Here is a 17871-nt window from a genome sequence, read left to right on the forward strand (position 1 = left end):
TGACTTATACAGTCTATGTGTCAGTAAATGTGTGGGATTTACAGTCTAAATCTCAAAAATGTATGTTATTTGTATTAAAATGTACATGTAGTTACCCTGGCTATTAAATCCTGTATTTTAAAAAGCCGTACCGTGTGAATAGGGATGCGCACCAACTGTTTGGCGCCTGATTGTGAGATGACTGTCACAGTCAGGCCGCGTGGCGTGATGTCCTCAAGGCCCTGCAGCCGGGAGGACAGGGTGGGCTGTGGGGGAGCCCGGCCAACGGCTTTCTGTCTTGCCCAGAAGACCCTGCTGTGCGAGGCCGCCTGACCGAGTGCCTGGAGACGATTCTGAACAAAGCCCAAGAACCACCAAAGTCCAAAAAAGTCCAACATTCCAACGCCAAGAACGCTGTGCTGTTTGAGGCGATCAGCCTCATCATTCATCACGACAGGTGAGTCAGTGCTCGGTGGTGTTCTTCTTCTGTTGGCCTTCTTTTTCCTAAAGCAAGTTTGACGGTGTGATCCTCTTAAACATATACTTGTACTCTTCTTGCTGACGTCAGGCCTGGCGGGGTATCTTGACTGTGTCCATCCCGCGAGCCCTGACGCGTTTCCTCCACCCTTCTCCTCACACAGGTGCGTGCTCCCTGTGTGACCCCTTTGCTCCTCTCCAGTGCTTCATGCTCTCTCTCTGGCTTCACAACTCCCATGGTGTTGGCTTTGCCGGCTGTGGTCTCACCTCCCCCAAGGGCCTCCCCTCTTTCTCCAGAGCATCCTGCTCCTGACCAGCTTCCCACAAGGTTGTACAAGAAGGATGGGGGTGTGCGCCCTGTGAGCTTTCCTGTGGCACAAAGCAGCACTCAGTGTTGGTCCGAGGTCACTAGGGGAAGTGGTAGAGATGACCATGTGTGTCAGTATAACATAGAGCCACAGGGCACGGGTGTCCTGGGACAGCAGGAGTCTGCTTCCTTGCCTTCTCCGCTCAGCTCCTGCAGTTGGACTTCCTGTATGTGGCCTTGCATGTGGTGCCATGTTTTAAATTCCTATTAGAGTGACACTGTGGCTCACAGGCAGGGCTGTGGGAGATGCCACCAGAATCCCACCAGCAGCAGGCTGCCGTGCACCGCGAGGTGCTGCAGGGAGCAGGCAGGCTGGGGCAGGTGTTCTCTCAGCCGTCTTCTACCTCTCTGCGTTTGGACAGTGTGGTTTCCCGTGACAAAACAGCCTTGGAGTACAGTGCAGCAGGTTTGGGAACTGTGAGAAACAACATTTCCGAGATTAGAGGAAGGCTTCTTATCTTTATTAAACATGTTTAAAGAACAACATCATCCTAGGGTCAAGGTAAAGAGCAAGAGATTTAACCTACATTTCCTGGTAATTAGGGCTTAAATAGTCACTAATCTTTTTTATATCTATGTCTATACGTGTATTTCTCAAGAGTCTTCTCATCCTTTGGGCTCTTGTTCAGCCATTTCCCAAGGCTGATTGCCTCTGGCTGAGATCACATTTCTGGCCACTACGTGACCTCTGAGAGCTTGTGCAGAGGCTCAGGAGTTGCCTGGTTTGTGAAGTGCCTATGTCGTCATCAGCTCTTAGGAGTTGGTGGAATTCTGCAGATATGCTCAGAAAACCTCCAATGGGTATGTGAGGTGTTGATTTTCACTGTGGTAACGACCAGAGTGAATGTAACACTGACTTCAGGGTTGAAGTTTAAGGTTTTTATGTTTGGGAGGCCCCTGAAGTCTTCACTTCAGCAGCGTGATGACTATGAGCATGACGTGGCGTTGCCATCTGCCCAGCTGACTTGCACTTGGCTCTGTAAGGCGCATGCAGAGGAACTCCCTCCCAAGCCACTTTTTTCATCCGTGCAGTGAGCCAAACCTGCTCGTCCGTGCTTGTAACCAGCTGGGCCAGTTCCTGCAGCACCGGGAGACCAACCTGCGCTACCTGGCCCTGGAGAGCATGTGCACTCTGGCCAGCTCTGAGTTCTCCCACGAGGCGGTGAAGACGCACATCGAGACAGTCACCAATGCTCTGAAGGCAAGTGCTCCGCCTGTGGGGTCCTTCATCACCACGGGGAGTGCTGGCATTTCTGTCACCTGTGTTGCTTGCTTGTGGTGGGCACGGCAGCTGGGTGAGAGAGCCGTTGATGCGGGCCCAGGGTTGCTCAAGGCTGCTCGGCTTGGGCCCTGGAGTGGGCGTGGCCATGCTGCTGCTCCAAGTCCACGACGCTCCCTGCTCGGCCAGACGCACTGTGTTCTGGGCAGTTCCATCTGTGAGATGGCCATCATAACGAGTAGTAATCTAATATAGAATCTAACACTGTGTCTTGCACATAGAGTCGTAACAAATATTTGAATTAATAGAAACAGTTCCTTTTGGCAGAAAGATGAAATAGTTTGTCCTTGTCTCCAAGAAAGCTTACGCTTTGCCAAAGAAAATTTGCTTTTTTCAAGGGATTAAAATTCCGGAGTTAGAAGAGCGATGTCGAGGTGATCTTTCCCTGTCGTGTGCCGTCACGAGCCTCCAGAACAGGCTCTGAGGCACATTCATCATGGTTGGACTTCACAGCGTCCGCTATGTTGTAGTTGTTAGCACAAGTGTGTTAGAAAACTGAAGGCTAGCGGGGAAGCTACAAAACCCATTGTTCTGGTCCCGGGCTTGTCGTTAAGAACAGGTCTGACTGTCCCTTCGTTTGTAACTTACATAACAACGTAACTTAAGTGTTTTCATGTAACTTAACACATTTCAGGTGCGTCTTTTGTGCGAGAGGCCACGCGAGGGTTTGGATTTAGCTTTTTGGTATTCTGAATTCTTCCTGGTCCTGGTTTTGGTGTCTGTTCCAGTCACTGCCTGTTCAGAAGGACTTGCCTTTGCTTTTGCACATTGCTCGGTCATTCACCAGCCCTTTTCAGGCTGTCCTATGCTGAGGGGCCGCTGGGGTCTTGTTCTGACACAGAAGCCGAGGATCAGGTCTGGGGGAGCCCAAGAGCTGGCACTGTGACAAGCTCCCAAGCGGCATGCTAGGTGCTGGCCTGTGACCAACACAAGAGTGGCCTCTGACCCATCCCCAGGGATGGCAGGCACTCCACCTCAGAGTTCAGCCAGCAGGTCGGAGCTGCCTGGCCCAAGTGCGAGAGCGAGGGGGAGCAGCGAGTTGGCATGTGAGGGGCTCTGTGTGACTAGACTCTCTGTTGGGTTCCCTGGATTCAGATGGTGTGTGAGGAGAGCTCAGAGTGAGTGTTGAGACAGAGAGGGATACTGAGCTGGCTGGGTGGGGACTGTGGGAAAGCCAGCTGACCTTGGGCCTGTGCAGTGCGTGTATCGCAGTGGACAGCCACCGTCCAGCCTGCCCAGGCTTTGCTCACAGCTTCTCTGTGCCTCGTTCCCCCAGACGGAGCGGGACGTGAGTGTGCGGCAGCGGGCCGTGGACCTCCTCTACGCCATGTGCGACCGCAGCAATGCCCAGCAGATTGTGGCCGAGATGTTGAGCTACTTGGAGACAGCCGACTACTCCATTCGAGAGGAGATTGTGAGTTCTCATGGCCTTTGTGCTGTCACTGTCCGCGGATGCTTGTGAATCTCAGCCGAAGCGTTTCCTTGGTGTTTGTGATTCTGTCCACAGACTTAATTGAGAATCTGCTGGATGCTGGAAAAGATTCCTTTGCTTTAGCTTTTTAATCAGTGTTTTCGGTAGAGCCTTTCAGGCTTTCAAAATAACTAAACAGTCCCCCTGCTAGCAAGCTTTCCTGGCACTGTCGAGCCTTTCAGTGAAATACTTTTGTAGCTCAGTCTCCGAATGAGGCTTCAGTGGTCTGCGACTGAGGCGAGTGTGAATTCAGATTCCTGTGGGCAAAAGTCTGTGTCATTTTGAAGCTTTGAATTCATACTTCTTTGGTTGGCATGATTTCCTTATCTCTCTCTGTTATGTCTTGGAAGGAAAGAGTCTGAGCCACCGTTTACAGTATGGTAGTCTTAGTTTATCATATTATTTTGTCATCTGCAAAATGTGTGCACATACCTAACAATTTGTCAAAGTTGAGCAAATGCTTTTTTACTGTGTGAGACACTGATCGTAATACAAAGTCTTAGGGCGCGGAGTTCCTGGTAGCCCGCGGACAGCAGGGAGGAGGGCCTGAGCTGTGTGTGTAACGCACGCAGGTCTGGTGCTGCTTTCTCCAAGGCGCCTTGAGCTCAGCGTGAGCTTGTGTTGTTATTTATAAGCTTATAACCCTTATTTTGTAACTGTTTCTTATTTGTCTTTCTGGGGAGCAAAGTGCAGCTCCTTGGACATTTTGTAGGGCGAGTGTCCAGTGTGGGAGCTAGCCATGAGTGACTTTCAAGATTGCCCCTGGGCTAGTGTTTGGTTTGAGAACGAAAGGCCAGGAGCTTCTGAGCATGTATGGCTGTGCACGTGGTCAGACTCTCAGGTTTATTGGAGATCATTTCTTGAATGGCTGTGGCCACTGTGGCCAGGCTGGGGGCCAATACTGGCCCTTCAGTGCTGAGCGGCATGTGCTTAATTACCACATGGCTGTGTTTTAGTGGAAGTGCCAGGCTGCCCTAGTGCAGAAGTCAAGGAAGGCTTCTTAGAGGAAGTGAGTCTTGAGCTGAACTGTTGACCAGCCAGGAAAGAGGGCTGGGGAGGCTAGGATGGTGAGGACATGTGGGTGAGATAGGAGGAGTAGGGGAGGGTGAGAGCATGTGGGGGAGACGGGGAGTTGGGGAGACAGGGTGTTGGGGAGAATGGGGCAGGGCCAGTTGTCTCTGGGCAGGAAACTCCAAGAGCAGGTGCTGAGGAGAGGTGAGTTCAGTGTGAGATGGGCTGGGGGTCATGTTTGGAGTGTGGTCAGGCAGTGGGGCCTCGTCCGGATGCTGTAGGCAGTGGGCTGACTCTGAGAATGTCCTTCCTCATTGCTGCTCTGGGTGTCCTGAGCAGAGACAGAAGGGGTGTGTTCCTCAGAGTAATTGTATAGGTTTTTAAGGTCTTGAGTGTTAGCTCCATGTTGGCTCTTATTCCCTTTTAAATGACAAGTGACAATCCTCAGTCAGTTTTAATCATATGAAGAGTAAAACAGACACTCTTAGTCCCAGGGTAAGTGTTCTGTCCAGCCATCTGTCCAGCCATGCGTGTCAGCAGGTGTCCTGCAGTCGTGCTGGCTGCTGGGCATCCACACTTGGACATGCTGCATGCCCTGCCCACAGGGAGCCTTTCTGTCCATGAGGAGGACAGCAGACCTGCTTGTCGTGTGGGTGAGGGTGGATAGAGGCAGGGCCCTGGATCCTGGGGGGCCTCGGGGAGGCATCTATGTCACCGGGCACTGGAGTGACTTCTGCAGGAGGTGGCAGTGAACTTGTTAGGAGAGGATGAAGGCACAGAGGTTACTGGGGAGCAAAAGCGGGGTGGCTCAGCAAGGTGGAAGCAGGGTATGCACAGCGAGGGCAGAGGCAGTGGGGAGGCTAGCCAGTGTAGTTGTGAGGGGCCTGAGCGCACAGCTGTAGAGCTCTGAGCTCGAAGGATTTTAAGCCCAGGGCAGTGAATGACGTTCTGTGGTCATTATGGAGAGTTGATTTGAAGGCCAGAGGGTGGGCAGAGCAGATGGATGGTGGTCTGGGCTCCAGCAGGGGCTCTGGGGCACAGTTGGGAGGGTAAAGGAGTGGAAGGTGTGTTGTGACAGTGGCAGTGCCCACACGATGGGGGGGCAGCTGATGCTATTTGGGGCAGAAATAGAAAAAGGTGTCTCCAGGAAGTTGAGGGGTCTGGTTTTGGACAGCCCTGTGCAGTTGGTGCTTGGCAGTGAATGTGGCCGCAGAGCCCTCTGGGGTACATGGAGGGTAAGTGAGCGCGAGGGGTCTCTTCATGGAGAGTAGAGGGGAGACTGCTGAGACAGGCCAGCCAGAGCAGGAGACCCAGAGAGTGATGCTGCTCCACGGGCAGGGAGGAGCTGCACCCGGGCTGTCTCAGCTGTAGTTGGGACTGCGGGTGCCAAGGCTCCTCATGCCTTCTTCAGCTGTGCCCCGTCTCTCCTGTGTTTTCCTGGACTGTGTCCTTTTGTGTCTATTCCTGGAGGGCGGTTTGGCTTTCCTCAGTTAAATCTGCAAATCTTGAACTTTCTGGTCTCCTTTGAAAATCTGGTGGAAGCTTCCCACACACCCGAGCTTTGGTGCATGCATTTGGTCCTTTTGAAGCCTTGGCGTTGATGCTGGGCAGTAGCTTGCCCCTGCTGTTGCAGGGCCTGCAGGCACCTGCCCTGAGTGGCTGTCCTCTGCAGGTGCTGAAGGTCGCCATCTTGGCGGAGAAGTATGCTGTGGACTACACGTGGTACGTGGACACCATCCTGAACCTGATCCGGATTGCCGGTGACTACGTGAGCGAAGAGGTGTGGTACCGCGTCATTCAGATTGTCATCAACCGGGACGACGTGCAGGGCTATGCCGCCAAGACGGTGTTCGAGGTACGGTCCAGCTCGTCTCCCTCTGAGTGAAGATGCAGGCTTCCGGTGGTTGTTGCTGACTGCCCTTCTTTCTCCTGTCGGCTCTTCTTGGAGGCAATGGGTTTTAACATCTTATTTTGATAGTACTGCTAGTACCTCTGCTTGAGTCTTTGTTCCTTCCCACTCTGATTTCCACAGCACTCACCACGGGTAAGATACTCTCCGCTCTCAAGAGGCTACCTGAGCAAACTGCCCAGGGTCGTGCCTTGAGCTTGCCTCCATGTGCACGAGAACACACCTGAGGTCTGCCACGGTGGGATTCTCCGTTTCCATCAGCAGGGGGGCAAGTGACCCCAGGAGGATGCCAATGTGCACCTGCCCCACCTGGGGCCTAAATGTCAGCTTTTAGGTGTGCAGCTTTCATTCCAGGGCTGCATTGGCCACGCCTCTGCCTCTGGGGCTCCCCTGCTACTGACACATCTGGTGAAGTAGCTGGGAGGGAAGAAAGGGACAGGCGCTAAGATCAGGAGGGTCTCTAGGAAGCTTTGGGGAAGCTTGCACTAGCATGAAAATAGGCTCCACAGGAAAGTGATCTGAGTTCTCTTTACTTCTGGCACATCACCACAACTTAGCTACTTTCCTTGAAGTCAGATGCCTCCCAACTTCGTCTGCCTGGAGCTGTGCTGACCTCGGCCTTGAGCCCTTGTGCATCTGGCTCAGCACGCTCGCTGTTTCACAGGCTCTTCAGGCCCCGGCGTGCCATGAGAACCTGGTCAAAGTGGGCGGCTACATCCTGGGGGAGTTTGGAAACTTGATAGCTGGGGACCCGAGATCCAGGTAAGAGACCCTTTGGAGTCAGGTGAGCATTGCGTTCTGATGCTGGGCTTGCGCCTCCTGGTTCTTATCCTGACAGTCTGAGGAGAGGTTGGCAAATGTCCTCATGTGCCATCAGAGCAGTCCAGAGCAAGACCACTTCCACTCTGGATTGACATCTTTTTATTTTCCTCCATGCTGTACAGAAAACAGGGATTCAAGTTGAAAATAAAGAGATTGGTCGATAGCTAACATTATTCAAAGAGGAGATTTGTGCTGGGTCTGGAGTTGGAAATGCATGCCTCACTGGACATCCTTCCCCTTTATGAGAGTGCTTCTGGTTTAGTGTGGGGTTGATTTCCCTGAGTCACTCCTCGCTCACCTTCCCCCTCCTGCTGAGACACTTGGGGGGGCCAAGGCTCAGAGGATGCAGGGACGGGGCCGAGTGTGTGGCGCTTGTGAAATGAGGAGGTAATGTTTTGCTCACACCCTGTCTCTGCTCTCCTTACCCGTCACAGTCCTCTCATCCAGTTCAACCTGCTGCACTCCAAGTTCCACCTGTGCAGTGTCCCCACCAGGGCACTCCTCTTATCCACCTACATCAAGTTTGTGAACCTCTTTCCTGAGGTGAAGACCACCATTCAGGATGTACTGCGCAGCGACAGCCAGCTGAAGAACGCCGATGTGGAGCTGCAGCAGCGGGCCGTGGAGTACCTGCGGCTCAGCACCGTTGCCAGCACTGACATCCTGGTAGGCCACAGGCTGCTGTGCCCACCCCTCACAGCAGTGTTTCTTGTCTGGGGGCCAAAAGCTGCAGGCTTAGAGCTGTGCTGACCCTGGGCTGCTTTCCCACCAGGCAACTGTCCTGGAGGAGATGCCCCCGTTTCCAGAGCGCGAGTCCTCCATCCTGGCCAAGCTCAAGAAGAAGAAGGGCCCGAGCACGGTGACAGACCTGGAGGAAGCCAAGCGGGAGAGGAGCGCCGACATCAATGGGGGCCCTGAGCCTGCCCCGGCCAGCGCCAGCGCCACGGTGGGGCCCTTCCTGATGGCAGTGCCCTGCATGAGCTCTGGGGTGCCCAGTCCCCGAGGTTTGGGACTAGCAGAGCATTTGCCTGTTGGGGAGAATTTTCTGTTAAATATAAAAGTGTGTGCCAAGAGCCTAGCAGTGGCACCAAGCCTGAGGCCTTCCCCTCCCCTTCACCTGGGACCCCCAGAAACTCTTCTTATCCAGTTGGCTGGCCTCAGCAGACGCCTGTGTTCTGTCTTCTAGACTCTTTCAGACTCCAGACTCCAGTCTTGGGTCCAGAATCAGCTCCTAGATCCTCTCTATTTTGACTTTTGTTTTAGAAAATGTGGTCACTCACCTCTTTTTCAGGACTGCCTCCAGCTGCTCTGTATTTGTTTAAGGACCCACTTCAGACAGTTTTTAGAGGTTTTCAGTAGTGAGTTGGATTAGAGCAAATTTCCCTTTTGTATATGACATGGTGAGAATATTTGTGTATAAATGAAAACTTCTTTTGAAGGACTGTGCACTTTCTGCTTGTCCAGATGAAAGGAAGCCTGGAGAGCCTTGTTTCCTCCTCACGGTGCTTGCCCAGTGATGTGAATAATGCCACTTATACCTCCCTAGTGGCCTTTGTGAAGATGAGCTTCAGAGGTGGCATATGTCTATATGCAGACAGACCAGGGCCTCGGTGGTTTCTTTGTTGAATGTGCTTATGTCTGAGCCCAGGCGTTCCTTGGCAGGGTCCCCTCGGCCTGACCCCATGTCTGCTTGCGTGCCCTGGTTGATCATGTGTCGCACCCCTTAAGCCGAGGACACTAGGCATGCCATGAGCCCTGACTTGGGGTCCTCTTGTGGTTAGGACCCCTCTCCTGAGCCCTGATGCTTTCTCTCCAGGTGTCCTCCCTAGTCTGGACCGTCTGCTGCATTTTTGTCTGATCCCTGCTCGTGGTGCTTGGCAGCTTGAATTTCATGGTAAACTGGTTTTGGAGTGAATGATAAGTGCGTGCTTTCTCTCCAGTGATCATCATCCCTTGGTGCCTGAGTAATTTAGTGGTGTTGGCTTTTCAGACCCCATGCCTTTGAACTCGTCCCGTGGGCATAGAGTGGAGCTGGGGCCTGAAGGCAGTGACTGGCTCCCCTCTCAGGCTGACACTCGCTTGTGAAGAGGTCACGAAGGTCATCCTAGTGCCAGAGATTTTGTTGGTAGGTTAGATTAGCAAAGCTACGTGATTTCTGGAGATAGTGTGTGTGCATGTTTATTTATGAACTGGTGTTACACCAGATAAGGGGCCTTCCTGTGGCACTGGGGGCAGCCGCTCCTCTGCCGGCGTCATTGCAGTGAGTGAGTGCTCCAGGTGGCAGCTCTGCCCTGTGCAGAGGAGGCAGCGGTGTCTGAAGGAAGTCGCACACTGTGTGAGGCAGGGTGTGCAGGGCTCCCTCATGGCCACGTCCCAGGGGAGACTGCAGTGGCTTGTCTGCACCCCTGAAGGCAGCTCAGGTGCCCTCCTTCCTCCCTAGCAGCTCTTACCGTGAATGTGCTGACGTGAGTGCAGGCAGTGGGTTTTACTGTCTCATTTTGATAGTTGTCGTTGGTCTCTCTTACTTGATTTGTCTTGAGATGTGCACATACGCCAGGCCTTTTGGCCACACCCGGGTTTGCCCAGCTACACCCAGGATGTCGCTGGGCCTGGGATCCAGGCTCTGGCGTTCGGCTGAGTGGCTTAGCTGCAATCCAGTGGAACCTTCCTAACCCTGGATGTGAGCTGTGAGCTCCACTTTGAAAAGGCAGGTGAGGGTTAAACGGAACCAGAGCCAGGTTTAACATTTCTGTGAGGCATGTTCTCGGCAGGGGAGGGCGGGCGAGGAGGGAGGCCCCCTTCCGGGTGAGTCGAACACATCTCTACCTGTAGGCTGTGAGCTTTCTTGACTGTAGGTGGCCCTGGCGTGTGTGTGCTTAGGGAGTAGGTGTTCCTTGTGAGCCGATGGCCACCCTTCTGAATTGAGAGCCTACAGTGCTGTGGATAGCAGTGTGATGTTGTGAGGTCTCAGTTGTCCTCAGTGCTCACATGGCTGAGGGTCTGATCAGAGAGGCCCTCTCCATGGGGGAAAGACCTTGATGGGGGCTGGGGAGTTGAGAACATGAGAAGCAGGACAGAAAAGGAGAGAGTCCCTCCTGACTGGAATCCCCCTCACCTCTTCCTGTTCCAGCCTCGGAGGGGAGCCCCGCCTCGGAATGGTATTGAGATGTGTAGATTTTACATGAAAACCAGTGGTGCCTTTTACTTTGGTGTAATGTTGGCCAGAATGTCTTTGATTTAGGGTCACAGGTGATGTCAGCAGATTTTTTTCTCTGCAACAGTCTGCTCTCCTCGCATTCACAGTCCAAGGGCCTGGGTGCTTCTGTACCTGCGGCTCCTGGTTGCGTGTCTGCGCACCTCAAGGGTCTCTGTTGGTACCAGGGCTGCCTCTGGTGGATGTTTGGAGAATGCCTGGTCCTCCTGGAGTGAACCTTCAGGCTGGTGGAGGAGCCTGGAGCCGTCCTGCTGTAGCCTTTTTTTTTTTTTTTTAATTTTTATTGAGGTAATGATAGGTTACGATCTTGTGAAATTTCAGTTGTACGTTGTTTGTCAGTCATGTTGTAGGTGCATCCCTTCACCCTTTGTGCCCACCCCATACCCCGCCTTTCCCCTGGTAGCCACTAATCTGTTCTCTTTGTCTGTGTTTTTAAATTCCTCATATGAGTGGAGTCATACAGAGATTGTCCCTCTCTATCTGGCTTACTTCACTTAATGTAATTCCCTTAAGGTCCATCCATGTTGTTGCAAATGGGACGATTTTCTTCTTTTTTATGGCTGAGTAGTATTCCATTGTATATATACCACATCTTTTTTATCCAATCATCAGTTGATGGGCACTTAGGTTGCTTCCATGTCTTGGCTATTGTAAATAATGCTACAGTGAACATTGGAATGCATGGGACTTTTGGAATTGCTGATTTCAAGCTCTTTAGATAGATACCCAGTTGTGGGATAGCTGGATCATATGGTAGTTCTATTTTTAATTTTTTGAGGAATCTCCATACTATTTTCCATAGTGGCTGCACCAGTTTGCATTCCCACCAGCAGTGGATGAGGGTTCCTTTTTCTCCACAACCTCTCCAACATTTGTTACTATTTGTTTTGGTTATTTTTGTCATTCTAATGGGTGTAAGATGATATGTTAGTGTAGTTTTGATTTGCATTTCCCTGATGATCAGTGGTGATGAACATCTTTTCATGTGCCTATTGGCCATCCGTATATCTTCTTTGGAGAAATGTCTATTCATGTCTCCTGCCCATTTTTTGATCAGGTTGTTTGATTTTTTGTTGTTGAGTTGTGTGAGTTCTTTATATATTATGGCTATTAAGCCTTTGTCAGATGTATGATGCAAATATTTTTTCCCAGTTAGTGGGTTGTTTTTTTTGTTTCACTCCTGTCTTCCTTTGCCTTGAAGAAGCTCTTTAGTCTGATGAAGTCCCATTTGTTTATTCTTTCTGTTGTTTCCCTTGTCTGAGAAGACATGGTGTCCCGAAAAGATCCTTTTAATACTGATGTCAAAGAGTGTAGTGCCTACATTTTCTTCTAGAAGGCTTATGATAGTTTTCAGGTCTTACCTTTAGGTCTTTGATCCATTTTGAGTTTATTTTGGTGAACGGTGAAAAAGAATGGTCAATTTTCATTCTTTCACATGTGGCTTTCCAGTTTTCCCAGCACCATTTGTTGAAAAGACTTTATTTTCTCCATTGTAGGCCCTCAGCTCCTTTGTCGAAGATAAGCTGTCCATAGATGTGTGGTTTCATTTCTGGGCTTTCAATTCTGTTCCATTGATCTGTGCACCTGTTTTTGTACCAGTACCATGCTGTTTTGATTACTGTAGCTTTGTAGTATGTTTTGAAGTCAGGGATTGTGATGCCTCCCGTTTTGTTCTTTTTTCTCAGGATTGCTTTAACAATTTGGGGTCTTTTGTTGCCCCTTATGAATTTTAGGATTCTTTGTTCTATTTCTGTAAAGATATCATTGGGATTCTGATTGGGATGGCGTTGAATCTGTAGATTGCTTTAGGTAGAATGGACATTTTAACTATGTTTATTCTTCCAATCCAAGTACATGGAATGTTTTTCCATCTCTTTATGTCATCATCCATTTCTTTCAGAAAAGCCTTGTAGTTTTTGTCATATAGGTCTTTCACTTCCTCAGTTAAATTCACCCCAGGGTATTTTATTCTTTTTGTTGCGATTGTGAATGGTATTGTGTTCTTGAGTTCTTTTTCTGTTACTTCGTTATTAGAGTATAGAAATGCTACTGATTTATGTAAATTGATCTTATACCTTGCAACTTTGCTGTAGTTGTTGATTATTTCTAAAAGTTTTCCAATGGATTCTTTGGGGTTTTCTATATATAGGATCATGTTGTCTGCAAACAGCAAGTTTCCCTTTTTCCTCCCCATTTGGATTCCTTTTATTCCTTTTTCTTGCCTAATTGCTCTGTCCAAAACCTCCAGTACTATGTTAAATAAGAGTGGTGATAGAGGACATCCTTGTCTCATTCCTGTTTTCAGGGGGATGGCGTTCAGTTTTTGCCCATTGAGTATGATGTTGGCTATGGCTTTGTCATATATGACCTTTATTATGTTGAGGTAGTTCCCTTCTATGCGCATTTTGTTCAGAGTTTTTATCATAAATGGCTGTTGGATCTTGTCAAATGCCTTCTCTGCATCTATTGAGATGATCATGTGGTTTTTATTCCTCAGTTTGTTGATGTGGTGTATCACGTTGATTGATTTGCGGATGTTGAACCATCCCTGTGTCCCTGGTATGAATCCCACTTGATCATGATGTATGATCCTTTTGATGAATTGCTGAATTCAGGTTACCAAAATTTTGTTGAGAATTTTTGCATCTATGTTCATCAGCGATATTGGCCTGTAGTTCTCCTTTTTTGTGCTGTCCTTGTCAGGCTTTGGTATCAGCGTGATGTTGGCCTCGTAGAATGTGTTAGGAAGTGTTCCATCCTCCCTAATTTTTTGGAATAGCTTGAAAAGGATAGGTATTAAATCCTCTCTGAAAGTTTGGTAGAATTCCCCAGGAAAGCCATCTGGTCCTGGGGTTTTATTCTTTGGGATGTTTTTGATTGCTGTTTCAATCTCTTTCCTTGTGATTGGTCTGTTCAAATTGTCTGCTTCATCTTGACTAAGCTTTGGGAGATTGTAGGAATCCAAGAATTTATCCATTTCCTCTAGGTTATCCATTTTGTTGGCATGTAGTTTTTCATAGTATTCTCTTATAAGTTGTTGTATTTCTGCAGAGTCTGTTGTTATTTCTCCTCTTTCATTTTTGATTTTGTTTATTTGAGCTTTCTCTCTTTTTTTCTTTGTAAGTCTGGCTAAGGGTTTGTCAATTTTATTTATCTTCTCAAAGAACCAGCTCTTTGTTTCATTGATCCTTTCTACTGCCTTTTTTGTTTCAATAGCATTTATTTCTGCTCTGATTTTTATTATTTCTCTCCTTCTGCTGACTTTGGGCTTTGTTTGTTCTTCTTTCTTTAATTCAGTTAGATGTACTTTAAGGTTGCTGATTTGGGATTTTTCTTGTTTGTTAAGATGTGCCTGTATTGTGATAAATTTCCCTCTTAATACAGCTTTTGCTGTATCCCATATGAATTGGTATGGCATGCTATCATTGTCATTTGTCTCCAGGTATTTTTTTATTTCTTCTTTAATTTCTTCAGTGATCCATTGCTTGTTCAGTACTGTGTTGTTTAGTCTCCACATCTTTGTGCCTTTCTCAGCTTTTTTCTTGTAATTAATTTCTAGCTTTATAGCATTTTGATCGGAGAAGATGCTTGTTATTATTTCAATTTTTTTAAATTTGTAGAGGCTTGCCTTGTTTCCCAACATATGGTCTATCCTTGAGAATGTCCCATGCCCGCTTGACAAGAGGAATGTGTATTCTGCAGTTTTTGGGTGAAGTGTTCTATATATGTCTATTAAGTCCAACTGTTTTAGCTTTTCATTTAGCTCCACTGTTTCCTTGTTGATTTTCTGTCTGGATGATCTGCCCATTGATGTGAGTGGGGTGTTGAGGTCCCCTACTATTATTGTGTTATTTTTGATATCTTCTTTTAGGCTTGTTAATAGTTGCTTTATGAACTTTGGTGCTCCTGTGTTGGGTGCACAGATATTTATAAGCGTTATTTCTTCCTGATGAAGTGTCCCTTTGATCATTATGTATTGGCCTTCTATGTCTCTCTTTACCTGCCTTATCTTGAAGTCTGTTTTGTCTGATATGAGTCTTGCGACACCTGCTTTCTTTTGTTTGCTATTAGCTTGGAGTATTGTCTTCCACCCCTTCACTCTGAGCCTGTGTTTGTCCTTGGAGCTGAGGTGTGTTTCCTGGAGGCAACAAATTGTTGGATCTTGTTCTTTAATCCATCTTGCCATGCTGTGTCTTTTTATTGGAGAGTTCAGTACGTTTACATTGAGGGTGATTATTGATGTATGGGGTTTAATGCTATCATTCTGTTGTTCATTTTCCAGTGTTTCCTTTGTTTCTCGTCCTGTGTGTTTTAGCCTACCCATTGACTTCTGCAATTTCTTATGCTGGGTTTTTTAGCTTTTTCCTTATGTATGTTTTGTGTCTCTGTTCTGTTTTTTTAGTTTAGTGGCTACCCTGCAGTTTGCATTCAGAACCTTGTGAATAACAGTCCATTTTCTGGTGGCCTCTTACTTCTTTAGCTTAAACTGATTCAATCCCTTTCCTCCTCCCCTCCTAAATTATTATTTTCATCTCTTATTCCAACTTGTGTTGTGAGTTTGTGGTTACAGCCATAAGATTGTCTTTGCTTTGGTGATTTCCTTCCCTTTATCCTAATGCTATAGTTGAATATTTGCTATCCTATTTGGTTCTATCTGTTAGTCTCCCTACTCTGTATTTTGTGACCCCTTTCTCCCTTTTTTTCTTTTTTCAGGTATGAGAGCCTTCTTGAGGATTTCTTGTAGTGGAGGTCTTGTGGCTACAAAATCCCTTAGCTTTTGTTTGTCTGGAAAGGGTTTAATTTCTCCCTCATATCTGAAGGATATTTTTGCTGGATAGAGTATTCCTGGCTGAAGATTTTTATCTTTTAAAGTTTTGAATATGTCATTCCAATCTCTCCTAGCTTGTAAGGTTTCTGCAGAGAAATCCGCTGAAAGTCTGATAGGGGTTCCTTTGTAGGTTATTTTCTTCTGCCTTGCTGCCCTGAGTATTCTTTCTTTGTCATTCATTTTTGCCATTTTTACTACTATATGCCTTGGAGTAGGTCTTTTTATATTGACAAGTCTAGGAGATCTGAAAGCTTTCTCCACACACACTTCTTGCTCAATCCCTAGATTTGGGAAGTTCTCTGCTATTACGTCACTGAGCACACTTTCTCCTCCATTTTCCTTTTCCATGCCCTCAGGAATTCTGATGATTCTTAAGTTGCATTTTCTCATTGAGTCAGCTGTTTCTCTGAGATTTTCTTCAGTTTTTTAATTCTTAGTTCTCTTTCTTCCTCTGTCTGGAGCCGTTCAGCCTGTCTATCTTCGAGTATGCAACTTTGCTCCTCTGTGGTGTCTACACGGGCATTCAGGGAGTACGTATTCTGTTTTATCTGATCCATTGTATTTTTCATCTCTAGTATTTCTGATTGATTCTTCTTTATAGTTTCAGTCTCTTTTGTGAAGTAACTCCAGAACTCGTTGACTTGTTTCTCTATATTTCCCTTTACCTCATTGAGTATTTTGATGATAGCTATTTTGAACTCATTTTCACTTAGTTTACCTATTTCCAAGTCCTCAGGACTTAATTCTGTGTTTTTATTGTTTTCCTTTTGGACTGGAGCTTTTATAAATTGCTGGATGGTAGAGGAGCGGTTTCTGCCCATGATGCTGTTACTTGGTTGCAGTTACCGCCTATCGCCACTAGATGGGGGGTTGAGAGCCGTGTGTTCTGAGCCCTCCGCTTTCAGCTGCAATGGAGCAGGCAGCGTGGGTTGGGGGAGGAGGGGCACTTTCTCTCACCCCGACCTGGATTCCCATCAGCTCTTGCTCTCTGGTGTCCTGGGGCCTTGGCTTGATGGGGTCCCCCCACACGGAAGCTTTCCGCTGTTAGAGGGTTTCCGTAGCACTGGCGGTGGGAGTCCTGGACGATCCCCGGAGCACGGCCCCTCCCCCGCTCCTTCCCTCACCTGCGGCAGCTATCCCAGTCTCTAGGGGAGGGAGCGAAGTTCTCTCTTACCCCGTTCCAGCTCCTCTGAGGGGGGCTCCAGCCTCTCCACCCTCCGTCGTTTGGCTGCTGTGGTCTCTGACGATCTCTGTGTTATTAGGATTCTTTTGGTTGGAATTCAGTTGCTCCTTTTGGTTGTAATTTGGAGGGGAGGGAGTCCCGGGCAAGCTCACTCTGCCATGTGGCTGACATCACTGTCTGCCTGCTCTAGCTTTTTTGCTGTTCTAATTCCTGCTGTTGTTGCTGTCAGACTGAAGAGGTGTAACTTGTGCAGACTGGGTGCCAGGCAGCCTCCCTGGGTGGGTCTCCCTGAGTCCTGAAAGGAGGAGGAGGTGGCGAAGAGGCAGTGAGTCCCAACAGGCTGCAGGGCAGAGCTGGCCTGTGGGGTCTGGGGAGGGAGCAGGGCCTCCTGCTAGGTCCTCCCAACAGAACAGCCTTGCTTCTGTCTGTTGTAACTATTGGGGTGCATATTTGACTTAATTGGACAAAAGGGTTTTCCTACTTTAAAAAGCGTTTGAGCTGTTATTGAGGAAGCAGTAGTAAAAATCTTGCATTAGGTGGCAGAGAGGAAACGTTCCCCATTCAGGCTGCAGAAGTGTCAGCAACAACAGATACCTTGCTTGCATAATTCACAGTGAGGCTCCAGACCACCTGAGATCAGCTCCTAACCCTCCCCAAGTGGTTGAGTTCCTGATGACGCAGTGTTGCAAATGGTATTGTGAGTAGCTGTGTTCGCAGGAGCACCATCCTAGGGGCAGCAAGGGCCAGGAACCGCCTTTAGATAATGTCATGTGACACTTCCTGACGTGGCAGAAATTTTCAATGTTCCTTCTCTTGACAGCTCTTCCGTGGCCCCCTCCGCTTTTCTGGGGCCTTCCCCTTATGGAGGAGTCCAGCCTGTCCACTCTGCCTGGGAACCCCTTAACCCAGCCCGGCCCCACTGGCAGGCCTGTTTCTCTCCGCAGGGTTGGCCTCAGTGCGCTGCCTCCCCTGGAGCCCAGAGGAAGGAGGGCCACCGCGCAGAGCCAGCTTCTCAGCCTGCGCAGACCCACCCTCTTTGCACACATAGATTTTGTAATACCTCTTATCTCGAAATAGAATTCGTGCATACTGTCGCCAACGACATATGTGGTTGTTTAGAAATCCAGTGTAATGTAATGTAAAAGAAATAAGCAGTCATTTCTACTAACACGTTGTTCACATGTGAGTACTCAGCATGGCTGTGCTGCAAGGCAGGAGCAGTCAGGGCTGGTACCCAGGACAGATGTGTTGCATGCTGGAGAAAGAAAGTACTTTGGCCTCCTTCAGCTCACAGGGTGGCTGCATTCCTGGACAGATGAGTGTGTATTAAA

The 17871-nt window shown here is 48.6% G+C and overlaps 1 protein-coding gene across 7 annotated transcripts in view; it reads left to right on the plus strand.

Annotated features, from left to right (window-relative positions):
* Positions 1-17871, plus strand: part of AP2A2 (adaptor related protein complex 2 subunit alpha 2) — a 91222-nt gene that overhangs the window by 60735 nt on the left and 12616 nt on the right. For 4 of the 7 annotated variants that reach the window (XM_044749614.2, XM_044749616.2, XM_070488521.1 and 1 more), the window contains 7 exons: positions 286-436; positions 1856-2024; positions 3379-3516; positions 6257-6439; positions 7158-7255; positions 7750-7981; positions 8088-8261. In XM_044749614.2, the coding sequence (XP_044605549.1) occupies positions 286-436; positions 1856-2024; positions 3379-3516; positions 6257-6439; positions 7158-7255; positions 7750-7981; positions 8088-8261 (1145 nt within the window). The remainder of the gene's footprint in view (positions 1-285; positions 437-1855; positions 2025-3378; positions 3517-6256; positions 6440-7157; positions 7256-7749; positions 7982-8087; positions 8262-17871) is intronic. The other 3 variants (XM_044749618.2, XM_044749615.2, XM_070488522.1) reach the window with 1 other exon arrangement.

This window comes from Equus asinus, chromosome 17 (genome assembly GCF_041296235.1).
Source record: "Equus asinus isolate D_3611 breed Donkey chromosome 17, EquAss-T2T_v2, whole genome shotgun sequence".
Taxonomy (NCBI): domain Eukaryota; kingdom Metazoa; phylum Chordata; class Mammalia; order Perissodactyla; family Equidae; genus Equus; species Equus asinus.